We start from the raw sequence: 23,896 nt of genomic DNA on the forward strand, positions 1-23,896 counted from the left end.
CCTTCCCGCGGAGGTGTGTGCCCGTCCACCCTCCTGGGACCACAGGCGGGCCTGGGGGCGCTGCACCTGCTATAGAGCTGCAGGGGGCTCCTGCCTCCCACGTCCCCGTCCCTCGGCTTGCACAGCGTGTGCCCGGTCCTCTCTGAACCCGCCAGTGCCAGCACGACCGCGGTCAGCGCCTGACAACCAGGGGGGCCGAACTGAATCCCCGGGAGCCGGTTTGGCCAGAAAGCCAAGGCTAGAAGCAAGATGCTGGGGCTCCCGGACACTTGAGGTTTGCAATTTTATTAAGAAAACAAAAACAAAACCTATACAAGAAGGAAACCCCATTCCCGCGGTGGCGCGTGATGCGGGAGGGGCAGCTCCGAGTCCTCGGGAGGCTGTGTCCCGGGCCCTCCGAGCCCGCTAGGCGTCCTGCTGCTGGATGAAGGGGTTGGGGATGGCTTCCATGCCGTCCTGCGGGCAGATGAGCACCACAGACGTGCCTCTGCACACCACCAGGCCCAGCTGCCGGGTGTCCTCTGTGAGCTTGTACTGGTCGTCGGGGTCTGCAGAGCGAGAAGGAGGGCGGGCGTGAGGCGGCCCGGAGGCGGCATCCCGGCCTGATGGGAAGGCCGCATGCCAGGTGGCGGGGGTGGGGGTGGCGGCTCTGAGGACCCAAATCCAAGGGAACCTGGTGGCCTGGGTGCAGGCCAGGTGCCTCACCCTCACTCCTCAAGCCCAGACACACAGCCCTTGTGCCTGGGTGAACCACGGACCACGAGGGCCAGGAAGAGGTCTGGCAACAGTGTCTGTACCTGCCCTCCTCCTACAAGGACAACACAGCCTGGGGGACGCTGGCTCACGAAGCTCATTGGGGGCCCTGGCATCTGAGTCAGCAGAGGTCCAGGGACCACGCTGCGATGAGCAGCTGGAATAAAAATCGGTCTGGGACTCCTGGCTCCTGCAAAATCTCGGAAGCCGCGTGGGGGCACCGTCCGCCCCATGTCAGCGGGCAGTTAACGGTGGGATGAGAGGGACCCCGTGCAATAGACAGCAACCGAACCTTTATTGCTTTTGCACAATGTCAGGGGAGGGCCCAGTGGCCCAGTGCATCAGAGACCAGGGGGTAACCACTGTTCTGGGGCTGAGACAAGAGGGCACGGACTCCTGCCACGGGTGAGTTCGGCCCCGTGAGGAGCAGGCTCCGTGTGGAATAACAGCGTGCAGCCGGGTGCCTGGCCTGCTTCCGAGTGCAGGGTTTTCCCAGTGGACCCATGCGGTGGGGCTGTCCTTTCACAAAGGAAGAAAATCATCCTGCCTCCGGGATTCCAGCTTGGGCGGACCCGGCAGGAGGACAGAAAACGAGGGCAAAGCGACAGACCTGGTGGCGGCCATTCTGCCGAGACCAAGCTTCCGCACAAAGGCCCCTTGGCGTCCCTGCTAATTTTTCACCAGGGTAACAGCGACAGTGCCCGGGGGGGGCAGGACCCTGCCTCCCTCCTAGGTCTGGGTATCCCCTTAAGGTTTCAGGCAGGCTGAGCTGGAGAACTAGCCAGCCGATGGGCAGGTGCTGGCCTGATGGAGGGTCGGGGACTTTGGCGACAGGGACCGGGGCAGAGAATCAGGGGAACAGGACCCCCTGTTAGCAGCAGAGTCCACTTGAGGACACAGGAGACAGGGGAGACCAGCTGCCTGGTTCACAAGGACCGTGTCCTTCATTCAGGGGCAGGCTGGTGGGTTTGGAGCAGTGAAAAATTCAGGCCTGGCGAGGAGCTTCCGAGGCCCGTGGCTGTGCTCACCTCTCATGTATTCGACGGTACCATCAAGTACGAGATTGAGGAGTGGGTCGAACCCTTTCAGGATGCCGCTGGCTTGTAGGAATCACCGAGAAGAGAAACGGAAAAGCGTAAAACAAACAGTCGTTCCAGGGACAGGGGCACACGGCGCCTGGGAGGCAGTACACGGAGATGGGGGCTCACCCCCAGGAAGGGGCTGATGTGGGAGCAGCCTCTCCGGGGCGGGAGGGATCAGGGACCAAGGGGAAAGTGAGGGGGCTCCAGAAGGGGAGCAGTGAGGATGACTCTCACCCCCCCCCCCCCACCCCGCTCCATAGCGTTGTTGGCAAATGTCTTCAGCAAAGGGCCGGCCGGCGCACATCTGCACATCTCAACCACGAGGGCTACATGGTCCCCAAGGCAACAACTCCGCTCTGCCCTCCTGGGGCGAAAGCAGCCAGACCACAAGTAGACGTTCAGGTGTGGCTGTGCCACAGCGAAACCTCACAATACAGAAATGTGAATTTCAGGTAATTCACGAGCCATACAAAAGCAAGCGATGGCGAGCCTCGGATACAGTAGGACTCTTCAGCCACAGGAAGGAGCTGTGCGACGTGCCCTGAAAGCCCCCTGCCCCTCCTGCCTCACTCCTCCCATTTTCAGGCCTCCCTGTCCCAGGCACGGCTGGCAGAAGCACGTGTCCCCCCGCGTCACTACAGCACGCAGCTGTAGTGTCCACACAGAGAACGGGCTTGGGCATGACCAGCAGCCAGCCCCATGTGGCATAGGGCGGGGGTCTGCAAACTGCGGCCCGCGGACCAAATCCAGCCTGCTGCGTTCCGCGCGGACCTTCGCTGGCACCCAGCCGCATTCGCTTGGCCACGTACTGTCTATGGCTGCTTTCACGCTGCAGAAGCAGCGCTGAGCAGTTGTGACCGGGGTCCTCTGGCTCGCAAAGCTTAAAGTACTTCCTGTCTGGCCTTTTACAGAAAATATCTGCCAGCCTCAGACTTCCTGGGCTTGAGCCCCTGGCTCTGTGCTTCCTCTCTCCCTGCCTGTCTCTGCCCTGCAAAACAGATTACGAGAATCCCCCCCGATGGGGTCGTGAACAGCATGGATGGCAATAACATACGGGCATGTGGCACGGAGCCCGGAGCAGGGGACCGGCACCCGTGGGTCTACCCTCCTTCATGCGGCGCGAGTGGGGTTCTAAAATGGAGCTAATGGGGCGCCTGGGTGGCGCAGTCGGTTAAGTCTCCGACTTCAGCCAGGTCACGATCTCACGGTCCGTGAGTTCGAGCCCCGCATCGGGCTCTGGGCTGATGGTTTGGAGCCTGGAGCCTGTTTCCGATTCTGTGTCTCCCTCTCTCTCTGCCCCTCCCCCGTTCATGCTCTGTCTCTCTCTGTCCCAAAAATAAATAAAAAATGTTGAAAAAAAAAAAATTTTTAAATGGAGCTAATACCCCCTCCCTGGTGACCACTGTGGGCAGCCCCTCCCCTCAAGTGTGTGTGTGGGGGTGCTGTGAGTGCCGGTGGGGTGCCTACTCCTAATGCGATTAGGTTATTTTGACGATAAGGAAGAAGGATTCTGTAGATGTGACGAGAGTCCCCAAGTCGGCGGACCTCTGGTTCACCTAAAGAGACATCACGCTGGGTTGGCCTGACCTGATGAGCTGCGAAGGGAACAGGAATTTTCTGCAAGAAAAAAACTGGAAGCGTGGGACAGGTTTCCCTGCTGGCCTGGAAGGAGCAAACTGCCCCGCTGTGGACAGAGTCCTGGGTGAGCCAAGTGTCCTGGACACCTGCAGCAGAACACGGGGACTCCAGTCCTGCAGCCATGAGGAACTGAGTTCTACCAGCAACCAGCAGGCTTGGAGGAAGGCCCTGGGCCTGAGGTAAGAGGCTCTAAGCCCCCCTCGACCGCAGCCTGTGAGAGGCCTTGGGCCCAGGGCACCCAGACTCCGGACGCACACCACGAGGTGATAAATTCGTGTTGTCCAAGCTGCTGAACTGGTGGCGGTTTGCTATGGAGGGCGGAAAACCAGGACAGACACCCCAAAAAACAAGAGCTGCATCTCGTTCGTAAGTCCGAGAGCCAGCATGGCGCGGACGGGGCGGACGTCTATTTGGGTTCAAATTCTCTCTGCTGCCGGCTACGCACACTTGCATGCGCTGTGTTTTATTATTTAAAAAAAAAAATTTTTTTTTTTAACATTTATTTATTTTGGAGACAGGGAGAGACAGCATGAACGGGGGAGGGTCAGAGAGAGAGGGAGACACAGAATCTGAAACAGGCTCCAGGCTCCGAGCTGTCAGCACAGAGCCCGACGCGGGGCTTGAACTCACAGACCGTGAGATCGTGACCTGAGCCGAAGTCGGCCGCTTGACCGACTGAGCCACCCAGGCGCCCCATCATGCGCTGTGTTCTAACCCTGCTGACGCCACCCGATCATCCGTGAGAAGGGATCCGGCTCGCTGTCTCATGAGATAAACTGAAGACCAAGAGGCAGCTGAGTAAGTGAAATGTTGGTTCAAGTGCTCACTGGTGTCAGGAACGATGCAAAGCACCCCCGTGACCCTTTACTCCTTCCCCGCTGCCGCCCGCCGAGGAGGCGGAGAAACAGCTTTGGGTGACAAATGAAGAAGCCGGGGCTTGGAGCCACGCCGTCTGGCTCTAGAACCCAGAGGCTAGGCCGGGCAGCCACCATACCCAGGCCACACTGCCTACGCGCACGAGCGACACTGGGCCTCGCTCCTGCCCTCTCCGTACCAGGTTCCAGATGCAGAGGTCATCGGCGTGTTCACATGCATAAAGCTGGGGGCTGTGACAGGTGATACCAGAGGCTTACACCCAAGGGGCATGGCCTGGGGAGGAGACTCAGGGAAGGCTTCCCGGAGCAAGAACCTTGAGCTGAGAGCGGGAAAAGGACTCTGAGGTTAACCTGGCGTTAAACAGACCGCAAACGGAGTCACCTGTGCCAAGTGGACACCACCACACGGAGACAGTTTCGGCAGTAACTTCAACCAGTCAGTCTGGAATTTCCCCGCCAGCACCAAGTGCGGCCATCTTCCCGGTGGACCCCCAGCCATCCCCCAAAGGAAGGTGACCTCCCCTGAAACAATCCACTCTTTGTCTGCTCCTGCACCCTCCCGCCTACAAAAAACCTTCTGTTTGCTACAGCCTCTCCGCTCCCTTCCGTCTGCTAGATGGGTCGCTGCCTGACTCACGGATTCTTGAAGAAAGCCAACAGATCGTTAAAACTCCCTCAGTTGAGGTCTTGTGCTTTAACACGGGTAACAAGCTGGCCTGGGAGGAGCACTCCAGGCAAAGGAAGCGTATACCTCACGTCCCTGTGGTAGTTGAGGGCTCCACGTGCCACGGAGAGGTACGAAAGGCTGTCCTTTACCCTAAGCCAGCGCGGGGCCTGGAAGAACTGAGCAGCAAACACGGAGATTCAACCTGTTTCTAACGGGTCTCCGTGGCCCACTCTTAGAGATCGGCTGTAGGGGCAGTGGTCTCCACCGGGGAGATGTCTGGCTTGCTTGTCAAAACGAAGGGATGCTCCCGGCACCTGGTGGCATCTAGGGGTGCTGCTCAACACCCCACGGTGCCCAGGGCAGCCCTCACAACCGAAAACCATGTGGCCCCAATGTCACCGGTGCGGCACCTGAGGAACCTGGTGTAGGGGGATCGGCGAGGGGCTGCGACCGCTGCCCGGGACGGGCTCGGAGAGAGAGCACCGCACAGGAGGCAAGCCGGGAATCCCAGTCCCGGCTGCAACTCTGCGCCTCTAGGTGGTCGGGACCCGTTCCCGTGCCTCAGTTTCCCCACGTTAGAAGGCTGGTTCGAGTTATCCGAGCAAAGTGCTCAAAGCGGTGCCCAGGCATCAGCCACCATTCTCGCCTCGGCCGTCACTCACCCTAAACCGTTTAGGGCGTGGGGGCGGCGGGCTCTCACCTTCGCGGCCTCCCTGAAACTTCACCCGGATCGTCTTGTCGATGTACTTAGATAAGTCCAAGATGCTCTCTTTTTTCTTCTTCTCTTTGTCCTGCAGGGGAAGCAGAGCGCGTGAGGCGCAGAGCGCCGACGGGTCCCACGCCGCCCGCCCAGCCGGCCCTGCCGCGCGCTCACCGCCATCTTGCCGCACCGCGCCGCTCGGCGCAGGCGCTGCCGCCGCGCCCTTTGACCCTGCCCTCGCGCGCAGGCGCGGAGCACACAGGGCGCAGGCGCGCCCAGGAGCGACGGGGCGTTGCTGGGAAACATCTGCCGACGCCTGCGGACCGGCCGACATGGCGGCGGCGGCGGCGGCGGCGGCGGCGGCGGCGCTGGCGCGGCTCGCGGCGGCCTTCCTGCTCCTCGCGGCCCAGGTGAGGCTGCGTCGGCCCCGCCGGCCCCGCCGGCTGCGGCACCCGGGCCCCCTGCCCCGGCCCCGCGCAAGCCCCGACTGGTCTGGCCTGGGGGCCCGCCTCGGGTTTGCGCGCCTCCAGCGCGGGTGGCCCGCGGGCCCGGAGCTCGGCCGTGACCTTGCGGGCCTGTCCCCGGCCAGCCTCTCTTTCCTGCCTTGGAGCCTTCCCCAGCTGCAGCGTCACTCAGCTGTGCCGGGGCCTGAAGTTTGGGAATTCCCTTACCTCCTCAGGCCCTGCTCTGTCTCGAGGTCTCCACCCGCCGCCGGGGGCGCCGCTGCCTGGCCCCGTGGCCTTGGGCAGGGGGCTGCCCCTCCCCGAGCCTCAGTTTCCCCTTGCGCGCGTTGTTAGCGCCCACCCCCGTGGTTGCGGTGAGCCGTCCAACGCGGCACCCAGTGCCTGACTGTGTCCGGGAGCGGCAAGGGGCCCATCCTGGGAGTGGGGTCGAATCGCCGCCCTGCATTTTGTCCCGTGACCTTGGGCAAGGGAGGTCCCCTCTTTGGCCGTCTGTTGCTCTTCTGCAAAAGGAAGAGAGGAGCACAGCGAGGATTGAGCGAGATGATGCATGGGGTGATTTACGTGCGGCGTGCATCTTCTTGGGAACTTAAGTGAAGGGTCTCCCCGGGGAGTGGGGGACCTGCCATGAGCCGGCTGATGTACATTATCATAAGCGCCTTTTTTATTTTCAAGTGCTCTCTTCCCTGGGTTATGCAGTTCAGGGAATGGTGTCCCTACAGCCCTGCACCCACAGCCATTAACCTTGATGTATCCCAGCCCACCACCTCCACCGTATCTCCTGGTGGCCAGTGTTCTCTCTGTGGTCACTTTCGTCTCCCGCATTCTCCAATCCATCCTGGACACAGCAGGAGTGACCTCTTTGAAAGTGTGTCAGGTCTCGTGGCATCCAGATGAGAGCCTTCCCACGGCTTTCAGTGCATTTGGGAGGCCTCTGTGGTTTGGCTGCTTGGGAAGAAACTTCCTCTCCTTTTCTATTTGCGGAGGGCACTCAGTTCTCTGGTCTTCCCCGTTTCCCTGGGATGCCCCTGGTCATCCTTGTGGTCTCAGCTTGCTTGTTCTTCCCTCCTCCCCAGAGACGCTCTCTGGGACGCCCCCTCCCCAGCCCCCAGCACTCCTCCTGATGCTGCTCGCTCATTTTCTTGTCTGAGCAAGCTGAGGGCAGGGACTTTGAGCTCTCCAGACATTTTGAAGGAGAACAAAGTGAGAAGTGGACAAAGGGCAATGGGAGCACCATGGAGAGAGGGACCTGGTTTGCTTGGGGAGGCTTTTCAGAAGCAGAGGCACCTAAAGGGTGTTCTGAAGGGTGGATAAGAGTTTGCCAGGTCTCTCTCTCTCTCTCTCTCTCCATCTCTCTTTGCCTCTCTCTCTCTCTCTCTCACACACACACACACACACACACACACATACGCACACACCAAAAAAAAAAAAAAAAAGTCCACGCTCCTGGATAGGAAGAACAAATATTGTTAAAATGTCGCTAACTACCGAAAGCAATCTACATATTCAATGCATTACCTATCAGAATAACACCAGCATTCTTCATGGAGCTAGAACAAACAATCCTACAATTTGTACGGAACCAGAAGAGACCCCGAATAGCCAACGCAATCCTAAAAAAGAAAACTAAGGCTGGAGGCATCACAATCCCAGACTTCAAGCTGTATTACAAAGCTGTAGTCATCAAGACAGTATGGTACTGGGACAAAAACAGACACTTAGATCAATGGAACAGAATAGAGAACCCAGAAATGGACCCACAGACGTATGGCCAACTAACCTTTGACAAAGCAGGAAAGAATATCCAGTGGAATAAAGACAGTCTCTTCAGCAAGTGGTGCTGGGAAAACTGGACGGCGACAGGCAGAAAAATGAACCTGGACCGCTTTCTTAAACGAGACACAAAAATAAACTCAAAATGGATGGCAGACCTAAACGTAAGACAGGAAGCCATCAAAATCTGAGGAGAAAGCAGGCAAAAATCTCTTTGATCTTGGCCGCAGCAACTTCTTACTCAACACTGGAGACCCTTGTCTCCAGAGGCAAGGGAAACAAAAGCAAAAATGAACTACTGGGACCTCATCCAAATAAAAAGCTTCTGCATAGCGAAGGAAACGATCAGGAAAACTGAAAGGCAGCTGACAGAATGGGAAAAGATATTTGCAAATGACATATCAGATAAAGGGTTAGTATCCAAAATCTATAAAGAACTTATCAAACTCAACACCCAAAAAACAAATAATCCATGGGCAAAAGACCAGTCTTTTCTGAACAGACACTTCTGAGCAGACACTTCTCCAAAGAAGACAACCAGATGGCCAACTGACACATGAAAAAATGCTCCACATCACTCATCATCAGGGAAATACAAATCAAAACCACAAGGAGATACCACCTCACCCCTGTCAGAATGGCTAACATTAACAACTCAGGCAACACAGATGTTGGCGAGGATGCAGACGAAGAGGATCTCTTTTGCATCGTTGGTGGGAAACAGCCGCTCTGGAAGACAGTCTGGAGCTTCCTCAAGAAACGAAAAATAGAACTACCCTACAACCCAGCAATTGCACTACTAGGCATTTATCCACGGGATACAGGTGTGCTGTTTCGAAGGGACACTTGCACCCCTGTGTTTATAGCAGCCCTATCAACAATAGCCAAAGTATGGAAAGAGCCCAAATGTTCATTGACGGATGAATGGATAAAGAAGATGTGGTATATATATACAATGGAGTATTACTCAGCAGTCAAGAAGAATGAAAGCTTGCCATTTGCAACAATGTGGATAGAACTAGAGTGTATTATGCTAAGTGAAATTAGCGAGAGAAAGACAAATATGTGACTTCACTCGTGGAAGGGAAGCAAAAATAATATAAATACAGGGAGGGGGACAAAATAGAAGACTTTTTTTTTTTAATGTTTATTTTTGAGAGAGACAGAGACAGAGTAGAAGCGGGGTGGGGCAGAGAGAGAGACACAGGATCTGAAGCAGGCTCCAGGCTCTGAGCTGTCTGCACAGAGCCTGACGTGGGGTTCGAACTCAAGAACCGTGAGATCATGACCTGGGCCCAAGTCAGACACTTAACCAACTGAGCCACTCAAGCGCCCCAAGAGACTCTTAAAGATAGAGAACAAACTGAGGGCTGCTGGAGGGGTTGCGGGTGGGGGGATGCGCTAAGTGGGCGAGGGGCATTAAGGAGGACACTTGTTGGGATGAGCGCTCAGTGTTATATGTAAGGGATGAATCACTGAATTCTACTGAAATCATTGCACTATATGCTAACTAACTTGGATGCAAATTAAAAATAAATATATTATTTAAAAAAAACGGGGAAAATAAAAGCCAAAGCAAATGTGACAAAATATTAAAGTAAGTTGAGGGGCGTCTGGGTGGCTCAGTTGGTTAAGCGTCTAGCTTGGGCTCAGGTCATGATCTCACAGTTCGTGAGTTCGAGCCCCATGACGGTCTCTGTGCTGACAGAGCCTGGAGCCTGTTTCGGATTCTGTGCCTCTGTCTCTCTCTGCCCCTCCCCTGCTCACACTCTGTTTCTCTTTCAAAAATAAACAATAAATACAGTGAGTTGAGCTGAGTACGTATTTCATACTGTCTCATAATATAGTTATTTTATAATAAAAATAAAATTGTAGTAAGTAAATAATACGAAATTAAATCAGTAAATAACTTCACATTAAAAAAGAAAAAAAGTTTGCCAGGTCTCAAGGCAGAGGGAGGGTGTTGCCGGTGATGGGAGGAGCTTGAACAGGGGTGGAGGTGTGAGAGCTGATGTTTTATTTTGAGAAGGTGAAGAGGCCACTTTGGTGTGTAGGATGATATCATGCTCACGCCCTGAGAGCCCTGAGAAAGACGACACCCCCAAGGAGGCCCTTCGGATGCGCTTGAAGGAGGCTTGGGGGGAGGGCAGGGGGAGGGGCAGCGGTGGGCGTGGCTGGCGGCCGAGGGTAAAGGGCAGGCTTTCGCCGCGGCCTCCTGGGCGGACGGAGGAGGGCAGTGCTCCCGGTGCTGGGGGCGTTCGGGCTCTCTCCGGGGCGGGACCTCGACCTGCGCGCCAGCCGCGGAGAGCTTTGTGCGTGCCCTTCGCGGAACACGGCCCGGTCGGGTCTGTTGGCCGTGAGACGGGGCAGACGGCCTTGTGGCGTGCGGGTGTGGCTCTCTCTAGAAGTTTGGGTCCTGCTGCCTGGGAAGAAGACTAGCTTTCCACCGGGTAGGAGGCTGCTTGCCGACAGCCCTGAATTCATTTGCTACCATTTTGTGACCCTGGCTGGGGGACTCCCCAGATAGACACATCTCCCCCAGTGGCTACCGGAAGTGTACTGTCAAGGCCAGTAACAGACCCGGAGCAAAGTTGGTTCCCTCCCGGCCCCGGTACTCCCTTCCCCCTCCGCCACCTGTCTCCCCTCCTCTACTGGCCCCCACCTCCCCACCTGTCCCCTCTGCTCCTCCTGCACCTGTCTTCCTCTCCTCTATCAGCCCAGGCCCTCCTCCACCTGTCCCCTCTTCTCCACCTGTCTTCACTCCTCCTCCACCTGTCCCCTCTGCCCCTCCTCCACCTGTCCCCTCTTCTCCACCTGTCCCCTCTTTTCCATCTGTCCCCTCTGCCCCTCCTCCACCTGTCACCACCCCTCCTCTGCCTCAGCATCTCCAAGCTTCCTGGGTTCTTATTTCTCCCCCCTCTCCTCCTAAGACCTACCAAGCCTTAGAGGGGAGGCTGCTTCTGGCCTGGACGCATTCACTCTTCTCAGACCCCCTGATGGGAATGCATTCGCGGTCCCCCTGAGTCACGGTCTCCCTCGCCATTCCTGAACCTACTTGGTGGCTGTGACACGTCGGAAGGCGGCCTGTCCGGAAGGCGGCCTGTCTGTTATCCCAGACCGGGACTGGCCAAGCACCACTTGTGGCATATGGGGTCCTTTTGAGGAACATCTTCTGGTTCCTTTAACTCCGTGGGGGAGGAGACTGTACGCGGGCATCTGACGGAAGCGCAGGTTGATTTAGCAGGAGGCTGCTTGTGCCAAGCGTGGGGACGGAGGTCTGTGCTCTGCAGTGACCTTTCTGGAAGCTTCTGCTCGTTCCCCCTTTACACACGTGACATTTTTCTCCAACAACCTGGGTCCCACCACAGATCAGGGGTCAGCAAAGGTGTCCCGCAAAGGCCCAGATGGTGAATATTTCTGGCTTTGTGGGCCACGTGGTCTGTGTAGCCACTGCCCGGCTCTGCCGTGGTCACTGAGAGCAGCCGGAGGCCCTGCGCACAGGAGCGGGTGGCCGCGCTCCGATGAAACGTATTCAGGAGCACGGAAGGTGGGGCGCAGGAGGCCGGTGGGTTGGGGATCGGATGTGCTCCATAGTGGCCCACGGTGAGGAGGTGCGGGGGTCCTGAACGCGGGGTGGCCCATTGGAAAGAGCAGACGGCCAGGCACAGTACGCGGGGCCTCAGCCAGGCTGAGGGATGCCCTTGGGGCACAGTCTGGTGGGAAGAATCTGGAAGAGGGGGACATTAGGAGTTAGGAAGTTCTGTCTCTGGTGGAGGGACTGAGGTGAGCGGAGGTTGGCCAGGGCAGGTCGGGGAAGGACACAGCCTTAGCGAGATGCCAGGGGACCTCCGGTCAGCCTCGGGCAGCCCCTGGCCCTGTTGCCACGAGCCCGGGTTCTTAGAGCTGGGTGCTGTGTTAAGCACGGCTTCACAGAGCACACCCAGCAGTCCGCGTGGCCTTGGGTCCCTGGCTCAAGGCGGCAGACGGAAACGTCAGAGTGGAGATGCCAGCTGGAAGAGAGGTGGCCGGGTGCCTCGGAGAAGCGCAGGGTGGACACCCAGTGCCTCCTGTTGGCCTCCAGGTTGCGGGTTTGGGAGGCCCGGGGGTCGGTCCACGCTCCCGCCGCCACAAGTGACCAGGGCCCGGGTGAGAAGCTCCCGGGACAGCCGGGGCCTTGCTGTGTTCCCACCGAGGCTCTGGCCGGATGAAAGCCCGTCAGGGCCCCAGGCCTGGTGTTGGGAGCCGTGAGCCATCAGGACCCTCGGCCCCGACGGCGAGGTGTGTGTCTGGCGGTGCCAGCTGGGTCCCGCCAGTGCACGTGTGTCTCCTTGGCAGATTCTTGGGGTACCAAGGAGTGAGTTTTCCATCTCGGCCTTGAGGTGTTTGCAGCCCACGGGGAGCACGAGCTAGAGACACGGGGGCCCCAAGAGCCCTAGGTGCGCACAGCAGGATTCGGGGGGTCAGGCGGGCGCAGGGCCCCCTGGGCACCTCGCACAGGGTGTCTCTCCTGAGACCCCCTCCCCTCTCAGCAGACCCTGGGGAGCTACTCAGACTTGGGGCAAGCCTACCGGCCAGCAGAGCAGCCAAGACCTGGGCGTCACATGCCGCGTGGCCCGCTGGTGACAAAGCCCTCCTGAGGGACAGAGGTCATGCTCTGGGACCCTGCCCCAGGCCAGTGTAGGGGAGGAGGCGGGAGAGGTCTTGCGAATCAAGTCCACCTGACAGCCAGGCAGCGGCTCCAGGGAGGGATGGAGACAGGGAGCGGGGACACCTTTGTGTGATAGAATTGTCACATAGATTAAGCTGGCGTTCAGCAGAAAAGAGGGCTGTCGGCCTCTTCTGTCCCAGGCCCCCAGCCACCCCACTGCCCTCGAGGGCCGTCTAGTGCTCCGAGGACGCAGATCTGCCCCTGTGCCTTGCTTTGAGTTCAGACGAAGCTTGCTGGATCCTCCTGACCCTCTGGGGGTGGCCCTTCCCCTCCCTCCTCCTCCCTCCTTCTGGGGAGCCGGGGCTAGGTGTGTGGGGAGGCAGGCTCTGGCAGGGACAACTGTGGGTGCCCTGATGATGACGTCAGCACGACCCTCCTCTGTGGCGAAGTCTGGCAGTTCCCAGCCACGCCCCAGGGCAAGGGGTTCAGTCCTGACCTGGGATCCCACTGGCTCCCAGGATCCCACTGACCGGATCCCACTGGCCGGTCACATCACTGGGTCTGACGCCCCCCCCCGGAAAGTTGGCACCAGGGGCCTGGACCCAGCTGGCCTCGCTGGTCAGTGGCCAGATTTTCCAGGAGCCTGGTTTCCGGGGTCAGGGGCAATCCCCAAACCTGCTGGGGTGCAGAAAAGCTCCTCCAGGCCTCCTGCCTGGCCCTGTGCTCCCGGCCTCTGCCTGGAGCCCCTGGACAGACCCGCTGGCTCCCCATGTCCCCCTCGTGATGGAGCCGTGGGGGTTTCATTCTCCCCGTCCCATCGATCCTTGGAGGGCCCCGTGACGTGGTGGTGTCCCAGCCGTGAGAGCCACGGCCACGGCCAGCACCCAGGTCTCCCTCGAGAAGGTTGTCCCTGCCTTGTTTCTCTGCCATAAGATGATGGATGGCGGTGTCCCATCTGTCCTGTCCAGGGAAGAAACCAGCCCAAACCCTGAGCCGGGGGGTGGGGGTTGTCCTCCTTGTCAAGCCCCGGTGCTGAGCTCTCTGACTTACCGCCCTGTCACCCCAGGTGGCCTGTGAGTACGGCATGGTGCACGTGGTCTCCGAGTCAGGGGGCCCCAGAGGCAAGGACTACTGCATTCTCTACAACCCACAGTGGGCCCACCTGCCCCACGACCTGAGCAAAGCGGTGAGTACCCACTGGGGCGTCCCCTCTGGGGCCCTGCAGGCCCGGAGTGCTCTGGGGTGCCCCCTCCTGACTTGGGGTCCGGTCTGTGTTGCTGGCTGCCACCCTCCGCTCCCCAGCCTGCTGTCTGAGGGGACTGCTACAAGTCTCACCCTGCAGGGAACCAGCTGGAGGACAGAGGAAGGGCCTCAGCTGGGAAACCAACGTGGGGGGCCTGGTCACACTTGAGGGGCTGCTGGGGTCTCAGACGACCGTAGAGGGGCCCCATCACCTCTCCGGGGCTTGGTTTCCTTTGGTCAGAAACAAAAGGACGTTTGGGTGGTGTTGAGGCACAGCCCCTGCCGGGGGCGTTGGCCACCCCCCACGTGCTGGATGGGCTCGTGGGTGATTCTCACTGCCGAGGCCACGGCTCCCGCCTGCCCGGCCCGTGTTCCGTTTGCAGTGGGTGCTGGGAAGGTTTCTGGGGGCTTTTCTCTGAGCGCACGCCACCCCCTGCCCCTCCCGTTGGCCTCGCGCTCAGGTGTGTGGACGTGTGTGTGCGTGCGGCCCCCCGCTGACTTTTCTAGATCAGGTGGTGTCAACGCCCCCTTCCCCAGTCCCTCCTGCAGCTGCGGGACTGGACGGCCTCTGTGCTCTGCTCTCCGCCTGACCTCCCGGCCAAAGGCTTCAGCAACCAGATCCCGCTGGTGGCACGGGGAAACTGCACCTTCTACGAGAAAGTGCGGCTGGCCCAGGGCGGCGGGGCGCGCGGGCTGCTCATCGTCAGCAGGGAGACGCTGGTAGGGCCCCGGGGCCTCGAGACCGGGGTTTGGTTTGCTGACCGTGGCTGCGGACGCGTGTCTCTTGGAGGGGGACCTGTCCCTGAGCAGTCGCGGGGGCTCTGGGGAGACCGGATCCCATCTCGCTCTACAAGGCCTCGGGGCAGAGCTTGGGGGGTACCCTCTGAGGAGCAGCTGGCATGGGCCCACATCCCACGCGCCTGCCTCTCCCCTAGGCAGGCTCCCCCCCGCCGCCCCCCCCCCCCCCCCCCAGGGCAGAGTGACACCTGAGCAACCTGACCCCAAGGCTTGAACACGGAAGGAGAGCTTTTCCTCCTCCGGTGGGGAGGGGCAGACACCCCCCCCCCCACACACACACACCCACCCCGGCCCAAGCTGCCTCCGGGAGGGCTAGCTCTTCAGGCCGCCTCGCCCTTGGGAAGCCAAGGGCCCCCCTCCCGCCACACCCTCCTCTCGGCCCCCAGGTCCCTCCAGGAGGCAACAAGACACAGTACGAGGAGATCGGCATTCCCGTGGCCCTGCTCAGCTACAAAGACATGCTGGACATTTTCCAGGTAGGGTTTCCCACGTCCTCCGGTCTGCGGCTGTTGCCAGGCCGCGAGTGTCTGGCGGGCAGGGGTGGGCAGGGACCCACGAGTGAGGCCGCCCCCCCGGGGCTGGTGGTGCCGCTGACCCGTGGGAACGGAGACGCTGGCCCCAGCGCTCAGAGCGCCCAGGCTCCGGGGCCTCTTTGCCGAGCGGCAGCCGGACACTGGCTTCCGGGCCGGACCGGCCGGCCCCGCCCACACGCCGGAGACCCCCGAGCTTGGCTCTCCCTGCCCACACACGGCCCCGTCTGACCAGAGGCCTGTGTGCACCCACCATCGGGGGAGTTGTTGGTTCCAGAACAGGCGAGCTTCCAGACACAATTAAAATGGAGATGTTCAATCTTTGTGGAAGCTTCTAGCAATTTGCAGGACATGTCTTGATCCTGATGACAGCCTCACAGCTCCCCCAAGGGAACCATTGTCGGCCTCCCACACGCTTCCCGGGGCGACGTCCCCCCTCCTGCACGCGCACACGCATCTAGGTTTAGGATTTGTGTCCCCGCACGCGTGTGGGCCCCTTCACCGGACGTCGTGTGACACTTGTTCTGGCAGTTGACTTCTCTGGGGTGGGAGTGGCAGGCGAAGGCTCTCCCCGGGCCCTGGCTCCACGCGTGGGCTGGTCTGGGCTCTCTGGGTGGCCGAGGGGACGGGACGGCAGCCCCCGCCTTGAGCTCTGGTGCCTTCCCCGAGGCAGAGTTTTGGCCGATCGGTGAGGGCAGCGCTGTATGCCCCCAACGAGCCCATGCTGGACTACAACATGGTCATCATCTTCGTCATGGCCGTCGGCACCGTCGCCCTCGGGGGCTACTGGGCCGGGAGTCGGGACGTGAGGAAGTGAGTGTCCCAGGGAGACCTCTCCCTGGCCGCCCAGGGAAGCCCGTGACGTGGTCAGTGCCGGGTTCGGGTCCGCGGGTGGTCCCAGCACTGGCCGAGGGCATCGCGCCGCTTTCCGTCGAAAGCGGCCGTCACAGCTTGGCTCCTGGGGCTGGGGCCCACCTTGCGGCCCCTCGCTGCGTGGTCTCGCGAGGTCCCTGGGGTGGGGTCCGGCTTTCTCGTCGAAGGGACAGCAGGGATGTGTGATGGGCGTGGAGAGGGCGCCCCTCAGCCCCGTGGACCCCCGCGTCCTGCCGCCCCCGCCTGTCCCTCCCTGTTCCTGTGCCGGCCGGCAGGGTGCCCCTGACCCACCTGTGCCTCCCAAGAAGGTACATGAAACACAAGCGGGATGACGGGCCCGAGAAGCAGGAGGACGAGGCCGTGGACGTGACGCCCGTCATGATCTGTGTCTTCGTGGTCATGTGCTGCTCCATGCTGGTGTTGCTGTACTACTTCTACGACCAGCTCGGTGCGCCCCCGGCTCACCAGAGGGACGCTGAGGCCCGTACCCCCACTCCCTGGTCGTGGGTCCCCCGTCCACCCGCTTGCGGGGTTCCACCTGAGAAGTCGGAGGTGGGGTGAACGCGGGCCGCCATCGCCAGCCCGAAGGAGGGGACCTCTGCTCGGGGAAGTGTCCCTCTCATCACCAGGTGCCGGCCACCCAGCTAGGGTGCACCAATGCTTGGAGCCCTTTCTCGGGCGGGGGGCAGGGTGGGAGACCCAGGTGGCCCCCGGCCCTCAATGCTCACCCCACCCCGCCCCGCCCCGCAGTCTATGTGATCATAGGGATCTTCTGCCTGTCCTCCTCCACGGGCCTCTACAGCTGCCTGTCTCCACTGGTCCAGAGGCTGCCGTTCGGCAGATGTAGGTAAGCCCCCTGCGGGAGGCCCCTGCCCGGCCCTGCACCCCCAGCGCTGCTCGCTGAGGTCCCACCTTGCCACCTCTCCTCGGCCTGTCCCTGGCGGTCTCCCGTCTCCTGGCCCCTGGAGCTCCAAGCTCTGCTTCAACGGCGCCGAGGACCCCCTCCCTGTCCCGTGGCCCCTAGCCAGCCTGGCGTGGCGTGGGCCGGCCACGCGTGCTCACTCAGTGCGGGCTGGGGCTCGCGGCCTCAGGAGTAGGGCAGAGCAGAGAGGTGGGTGGTGGTTCCCCAGCCTCTCTCTCCCTACATCCCATTCTGGGTCAGGCCCAGTGTCGACACCGGGGCGGAAGTGGGGCAATGTGGATGCACGTGGGTCCAGGGCAGGGGCGGCAGGGCAGGGCCGTGTGGCCGAAGGCGCTGCTGGTCCAGGCCCCTGGGGCTCTCGGCTGCCAGGGGCCAGTGGCCGAGCGCTGGAAGGTTTGAAGGAGGGCAGGGCCGGCTCGGCGCTGGCTTGGGTCTGCCCGCCCCCACGTGCCAACCCCTGCTCTGTCTGCCCTGGACCTGGGGGGCCTCCCTTCTAGAAGTCAATTAAGAGGTCAGGGCAGAGTTCAACAGGGAACGGAGGCGGGGGCAGCAGGAGGCCCCGTAAGGATGAGGGGCCCAGGGTTTGGGGCAGGGGTGGAAGTGACCCTCTGGGTGCTGGGTGGAGGTAAGGAACAAGCTGGCCCTGACAGCTGCGCCACACCCCCCCCCCCCGCCCCCAGGGTCCCCGACAACAGCCTGCCCTACTTTCACAAGCGGCCTCGGGTCAGCATGCTGCTCCTGGCGCTGCTCTGCTTGGCCGTCAGCGTGGTGTGGGGTGTCTTCCGGAACGAGGACCAGTGAGTGCCCCCCACCGCGGGCTGTCCTCAGATGCTCTCTGTGCTCGTCTCCCCGCGACCGTGAGCCGGGCTGTGTGGCGGCCAGGTGCCGCCCGCGTCCGGTGTCACTGGGTTTGTCGGCTGCCACGTGAACTGTGATTGGAATGTGGATATGGTTCCCGCAAAGCCTCCTGGCCCCGGGCGCCCTGAGCGAGCGCGTGTCCTCCGGGTGCCCGCTGGTGCAGGGAGGCCCTGGCCGCCGGCCCCCGACACCACCTGGCGCTCCCTCCGAGCCTTTTCTGGGGCGGTTAACCGCTCTTGGCCGCGCTGCCGTTTGGAGCCACGACAGATTTAATTGGGCAGAAGGAAAACGTGAAAATATTTTGAGTCCTTTGTACACAAAGGGAACACGAGCTCTCACGGTTAGATTCGAGCCACAAGACTCGCTCTGTTCTTTAAAATTAGAACAGGCCCAGTTCCCTCTGCGTCTGGGCGCCCACTGGCCGCCCGCAAGCCTCCTCTTTGTTCTTTGCGGCTGCCCCGGCCGGGAGATGTTTTCATCCCGGTCTTCTGATGAGTAACCTGGGCCACGGCCTCCTTGCCGCCCCAGCGCGGGCGAGCCTGTGGACCGGGCGGGGTGGCTTGTGTGTGTGTGGGGGGAGCTCCCTGCAGCTGCTGGGGTGACAGTCTTACCCCCCCCCGCCCCCCGCCGCCACCTTGCAGTCCCTGAGCCCCCATTTCTGGGACCAAGAGATTTGGTGTAGAACCTGGCTGGTGAGCATTTGGCTTTGCTAAATCACATAAAAAATAGTTTTGAAGCAAACCTGAGTCCAATAGAGTCCAATAGTTGCACAGTGTCCCCACCCCATCCCCCTGCCCCGTCCCGTGATGTGGGGGTGAACGCCACCACCCAAGAGAGACAGCCCCGGAGCACGTGCACCCGTTCCTGCCTCACTCCCCCCGCCTCTCCCCCGGCCTTGGTCCCGTGCCTGTGTCTTCACAGCATGGGGTCAGGCTGGGAACGGACAGCTTGCACAAGCTGGGAGCCAAGGTGGCCAAGGAGGGAGCGACCCGCCGGGTCATAGCTCTTGGTGGAGCCCCTGCCCCAGTGGGTGACCACCACTCTGCTCCCCAGGTGGGCCTGGATCCTTCAGGACGCACTGGGCGTCGCCTTCTGCCTCTACATGTTGAAAACCATCCGCCTCCCCACTTTCAAGGTGAGGGTCCCGAGGAGGTGGGGCCACCGGATGGGAGGGGGCTGTGTCCTCAGGGCGGCTGCAGGCCGGCCCGCCCCCGTGTCCGCCCAGGGTGTCCCGGGTCCCCTGTGGACAGCATGTTCTTCGTGCCTCTGTCCGTCCCGCCACCTCTCTGGTGTCAGGGCTTAAGGATCAGCCGCAGGATCGCCTCCCAGTGTGGCGGCCACGCCAGTGACAGCTTGGCGCTGAGGACGCCCGGGTGGGGCCGCAAGGCGGCCGCAGGGCGGGGCCCTTCCCGAGGCCGCCACCGTGGCGGTGCCGGGTCAACTTCCTGCTGGTGAGCCGGCACACACAGGCAAACGGGGGCGGCAGCGCCAGTGCGGGCCCCGTGGGCAGGACCGAGAAGTGCACGGGAAGACGTGAAGAAGGGGCGTCACCGCCCCAAAGCCACAGTGCCGGTCACAGAATGCATGTCGCTGGAGCCACCTGCCTTCCAGCTTTTCCATCACTCAGAACCGTGGCCTGATTCACGTGCTGCCCTGGTCTCCCGTGGCTCCAGGGGATGGGACTGGATTTGCTCAGATTTGCCCCTAGCTGCTTTGTCCCGTGGGCACGGCTGAGCCTTGTGGGGGGAGGTGGGGGTGGGGACGCGGCCTGGGGGTGTGCGCCAGGGACCCTCTGAGCGCAGCCCCTCAGGACGTCCTCTCCCCAGGCCTGCACGCTGCTGCTGCTGGTGCTCTTTGTCTACGACGTCTTCTTTGTGTTCATCACGCCCTTTCTGACCAAGGTGGGCGCCCCTGCCCTGCCCTGCCGCTGCACCCCCTGCCCCCGTGCCCCTTCTCTGACACCCCCCCGCCCTTTGTTAGAGTGGGAACAGCATCATGGTGGAGGTGGCAACCGGGCCCTCGGACTCGGCCACCCACGAGAAGGTACGTAGGGGGCCCCCGGCCGGGGCGCTGCCCGGAGAAGAGTGCTGGGCAGGCGCGGCCCCCCGGACACGCCGCTTCCTGCTCCCCCCAGCTCCCCATGGTCCTGAAGGTGCCCCGACTGAACGCTTCGCCGCTGGCCCTGTGTGACCGGCCCTTCTCCCTCCTGGGCTTCGGGGACATCCTGGTGCCAGGTACTGGGGTGCGAGGTGGGCGGCCTTGGGAGTGTCCAGTGGGTGGAGCCCGAGCAGAGCAGGCGGGGTTTGCCCCCTGGGTGGCGGGCTGGCCGCCGGGCCCGTCTGAAAGCAGGGACGGCCGTCACACGGGATGCCGCCGGGCCCACGCGCCTTCTCCCCGCAGGGCTGCTCGTGGCCTACTGCCACAGGTTCGACATCCAGGTGCAGTCGTCCAGGGTCTACTTTGTAGCCTGCACCGTGGGTAAGCGCCCTCCTTGTATCTGTCTGTCCTTCGTTCTGTCCTTGTCCCCCACTTGTTTCTTTGGTTACCAAAGCCATTGCTACAGAATCGACCTGTCCTGTGGAGCCCGATTGCTTTGAGAGTTTTCCAGACCGGCCGGACTGCTCACCTCTGGTCAGCCCTTCTGGAGGAGCAGCGAGCCTGCCCGATGGCGCATGTCCCTGTGCATGCGTGTCCCCCGCCATGGGGGAGGGGCTGCCTGATGACTCCCTCCCCCGTGTCGTGGGCCGCGTGCACAGGCCCCGGCAGCCCACCCAGCAGAGGCGAGGCCCTGTAAATGCCCTTGGTAGCACCAGGACGACCGGGGCTGACCTTCCGGGCGTACTTTGGGGTCGTCTGGGTCTTCCCACCCCGGTTCCTACGGCTGCAGGCACGCCCCCTCGTCCCCTTTGCCGGCCCTAAACCTTCCCTTGGGCTTTACACACCACACTCATCCTTCAGGTACTGTTGCAAGGGCTTTGTGTGTGTGAGCCGCTTGGCCGGTTGTGTGTGTGGTTCCTTGTCGAGCCTGCGGACCTTGCGGGCGGCGGGCGCCTTTCTCCTCCGCAGCCGCAGCCCGCTCCCGTGGACCGCCGGTAAGTGACGCACAGCTCTCCCCGGAGGTGAGGACTGCCGAGCGAGCCGCGATCTCGGAGGAGGTTACTGTAGCCTAACTCCTCGAGGAGACGGTTGCGGATTTACCGCTGCGGGATTAGCGCAAAGAGCGCCTGCATGCCGGCCCTCGGGTTCAGCAGCGTGTGCGTGCGTGACTGTGTGTGCAAGTACGTGTGTGTGCGTGCACAGACGCGCGCCCTTCTATGCTGGCGCTCACGTATGGAACCGACGTGCGGGATTTATTCAGACCTTCGCCCCTCGGGGCTCCGTCGGGTATCTCATGAGAATGGAAACAGCCTTTCGCACAATCACAGCTTGTTATGAACGTTTGCTTTTGTAACTTTGTGCGGACGTTACTCTTCTCCAGAACTCTCTTCCTAGCTAAAGGCTGAGCAGACAGGTGCTCAGGCAGTTAACGGGCCTTTCTCTCGCTGCCCCTGTGGCTCCAGACCTGGGGCGCAGCCGTGGAGCGTTGCTCATTCCCCCCTTCTCGCTGGCGCCCGGTGGGACCGGACAGGGGTGTGTGTGCCGGAAGACGCAGGCGCGTCCGTGCGCAGGCAGGCAGCCCCCTGCCTGCCCCGGGTGCCCCATGTGCTACCGTGTGGCGGGCGCCCCGCCTCTCCGGTCCCCGTTCCGGCACCCCGGCCACAGGCGGGTGCTGGGCCGCGGGGCCACCCGTGGGGGTAACACGCCGCCCGTCTCTCCCTGCAGCCTACGGGATCGGCCTCCTGGTGACGTTCATGGCGCTGGCCCTCATGCAGCGCGGCCAGCCCGCCCTCCTCTACCTGGTGCCCTGCACGCTGATGATAAGCTGCGCCCTGGCGCTCTGGCGCAGGGAGCTGGGCATGTTCTGGACGGGCAGCGGCTTTGCGGTGAATACCCGTTTGCTATGACTGTCTGCGAGAAATAATAACCCAATAAGCCCTAACTAGAGTTAAAGTTGAGTAAAACCTCCTAGTTTCACGACTAAACCCCGCGGCCTCTGTCCCCGTTCCCAGAAGGTTCTGTTTGGCGTCCTGTCCGTGTGGCTCTGAAGGGTCCGAGCCGTCCCAGCAGAGGGGACACGCTTGTGCCGTCCCACTGGGCGTGGCTTGAGGATGGTGCTAACAGCCTTTACTAAAGGTGCCAGTCCCGAGGGACCGTAACACCCCAAATGATGGGATACTGGCTTCCGGCTGCTTCAGCCCTTGGGAACACAGTGCCGAGCTGGGGGGGCCACCGAGGTCCTCTGCCAGGGTGGGGGCTGTCCGCCCAGGACGGGGAAAGGGCAGGGGGCCCGGGGGCGAGCTGTGCAAGCCCAGGTGGAGGAACCAAGCTCAGCCTGTGGCGCCACCGCCCCCCTCGTGGAGTGGATCACGGCCAGTGGCTCGCTGTTCCTGGTTTTTGAGACAGAAGAGGAGAGGGACGGAGGCCAGCCTTGGTGCAGCGCAGCAGAGTCGATGGGACGAGGGCACGTGTTTCGGTGGCGCAGGGACAGAGTTGACGCCCTGTGGGTATGGAAAGGCTGCGGCTGCCTCCGCCACCCGCTGCCCTGTCAGTAGCACACAGAGGTGGGCGGCACCGGGACCAGCCTTGTCAGTTACAGGAGCTCCTGAGTGTGACATGTGTCCCTCTGGAGCGCTGCTGGTTGAGCGTGGTGTTACCGTGCCAGGTTTTTTGGAAGTTGAAACTCGCACCCTCTCCGTCCTGGCCTAGAGGCGCCGAACGGAGCAGGGCCCCAGGTTAACCTGATAGATGAACCAGATAATGTAACCTATGATAGGGCCTTGGGCCCTCCCGCGGGCCCTCGGGGAAACGCTCCCGGCTTCATCGCCCACCGTCCTCAGAGGCTCTCAGTCCCGAGGAGTGCTGGCTTTGCCACAGGGCAAAGTTCTGGAAGGTTCAGGAGGCAGGGGGAAAAGGCTCAGCGTTTCTGCATCGGGTCACCGGCCTGTGGTCCCGCCTTCTGGCTCGTGCTACTTGGCCCCAAGGGAAGGTGGCTCCTGGGTCTGGGGCTGGACCCTCGGGGGACGGTGACTCATCTGCCCTCCCCTGTCCACTGTCCCCGGGCTTTCCTGTCCTCGTTCCACGCCTGACTGTGGCCTCTTCTGTTACAGAAGGACCTACCTCAGTCTCCTTGGGCGGCGTCTTCAGCCGACGGCCCCCAGCCCCAGATGGACTCAGACACTGGCCTCTCCCAGCCGCCTCCAGGCGAAGGACTGGCCAAGTGCTCCCTGCCCACGAAGCAGCCCCCGGCATCGTCTGCGCCCGAGGAGACCGGGGCCAGAGCACCCCCCCAGGAGCCCACGAGCCCAGCCAGCCGCACCCCTGAACCCACAGGCCCGGTAGGCACCTCGGCCTAGATGATGGCGCAGACTCTCGGGCCCTCGCTGCTGCCCCTCTGCGCCGAGAGACCCCGAGACTGGACGTGCTCGGCCCTCCCCCCCCCCAACTTGGTGCTCTGGTCTGGCCGATGTCCCCGCTGTTACTCCTCCTTGAGCAGAGCCCAGCTGCACCCTGGACCCTCTCCAGCTCCTGCTCCCAGCTCGAGTGGCTGCCGTGAGCCCCCAGACCGACGAGGTCACCCATGTGGAGCGCCCAGCTCCACGGTCTTGCCTGTCAACTCGGTGGTTCCTCGGAAAGGGCAGGAAGTGCCGCCTCCGACCGCCCACGGCTGCAGATCCGCCCACATCTGGTGCTTACCTTGCCGCCACTTCCCTCAGGTTCTCTCCTGTGCCGCGCCTGTGCGTCCCCAGGGACGCCGGCCAGCAGAGCCCAGTCCGGCCCCTGGGCCCTGGATGTCTGGACTCAGGATGCGGGCCCGGCTGGCCGGGTCGGACCTGCCTCTGTGTCGGCAGGGACTGAAAGCGGCGCCCGGCGTGATGGGCCACCCCTCTCGGGCCCGCCTGGCTCTCCCAGCAGCCAGGGCCGCCCATGCCTGCGCTCCAGCTTCTCCGCCTCTTAATAAACGGCCATGACTCGTTGA

General features: G+C 61.8%; 2 protein-coding genes across 5 annotated transcripts; one reads left to right on the plus strand and one right to left on the minus strand.

The window, feature by feature from the left end:
• Positions 1-269: 269 nt before the first annotated feature.
• LSM7 (LSM7 homolog, U6 small nuclear RNA and mRNA degradation associated) lies at positions 270-6,021 on the minus strand. Its single transcript, XM_060629792.1, has 4 exons — positions 5,890-6,021; positions 5,716-5,806; positions 1,782-1,853; positions 270-548 (listed from the first exon to the last, which is right to left on the minus strand). Exons 1-4 carry the CDS (start codon positions 6,019-6,021, stop codon positions 406-408), a joined length of 438 nt encoding a protein of 145 aa, XP_060485775.1. The 3' UTR covers positions 270-405.
• Positions 6,009-23,896, plus strand: SPPL2B (signal peptide peptidase like 2B). Of its 4 annotated transcripts, none has more exons than XM_060629757.3 (15): positions 6,009-6,125; positions 13,664-13,783; positions 14,347-14,559; positions 15,024-15,113; positions 15,841-15,980; positions 16,346-16,488; positions 16,791-16,887; positions 17,643-17,759; positions 18,874-18,955; positions 19,647-19,721; positions 19,801-19,863; positions 19,955-20,054; positions 20,221-20,298; positions 21,643-21,803; positions 23,028-23,896. In XM_060629757.3, exons 1-15 carry the CDS (start codon positions 6,048-6,050, stop codon positions 23,271-23,273), a joined length of 1,803 nt encoding a protein of 600 aa, XP_060485740.2. In that variant the 5' UTR covers positions 6,009-6,047; the 3' UTR covers positions 23,274-23,896. The 4 variants fall into 4 exon arrangements, with proteins under 4 accessions (XP_060485740.2, XP_060485741.2, XP_060485742.2 ...); XM_060629758.3 differs by having other exon boundaries at positions 16,349-16,488; XM_060629759.3 differs by having other exon boundaries at positions 14,377-14,559.

Source organism: Panthera onca, chromosome A2, assembly GCF_046562875.1.
Source record: "Panthera onca isolate mPanOnc1 chromosome A2, mPanOnc1 haplotype 2, whole genome shotgun sequence".
NCBI lineage: Eukaryota > Metazoa > Chordata > Mammalia > Carnivora > Felidae > Panthera > Panthera onca.

Bases quoted from the DNA above. Each gene is read 5' to 3' on its own strand.
- LSM7 (XM_060629792.1), bottom strand. From the start codon at position 6,021: ATGTTTCCCAGCAACGCCCCGTCGCTCCTGGGCGCGCCTGCGCCCTGT. The intron at 1,854-5,715 runs GTGAGAGCCCGC...GATTCCTACAAG, and splicing joins GTTTCAGGGAGGCCGCGAAG to CCAGCGGCATCCTGAAAGGG. The intron at 549-1,781 runs GTGAGCACAGCC...CTCGCTCTGCAG, and splicing joins TACCGTCGAATACATGAGAG to ACCCCGACGACCAGTACAAG.
- SPPL2B (XM_060629757.3), top strand. From the start codon at position 6,048: ATGGCGGCGGCGGCGGCGGCGGCGGCGGCGGCGGCGCTGGCGCGGCTC. The intron at 15,114-15,840 runs GTAGGGTTTCCC...TCCCCGAGGCAG, and splicing joins ACATGCTGGACATTTTCCAG to AGTTTTGGCCGATCGGTGAG. The intron at 16,489-16,790 runs GTGCGCCCCCGG...CCCGCCCCGCAG, and splicing joins CTACTTCTACGACCAGCTCG to TCTATGTGATCATAGGGATC.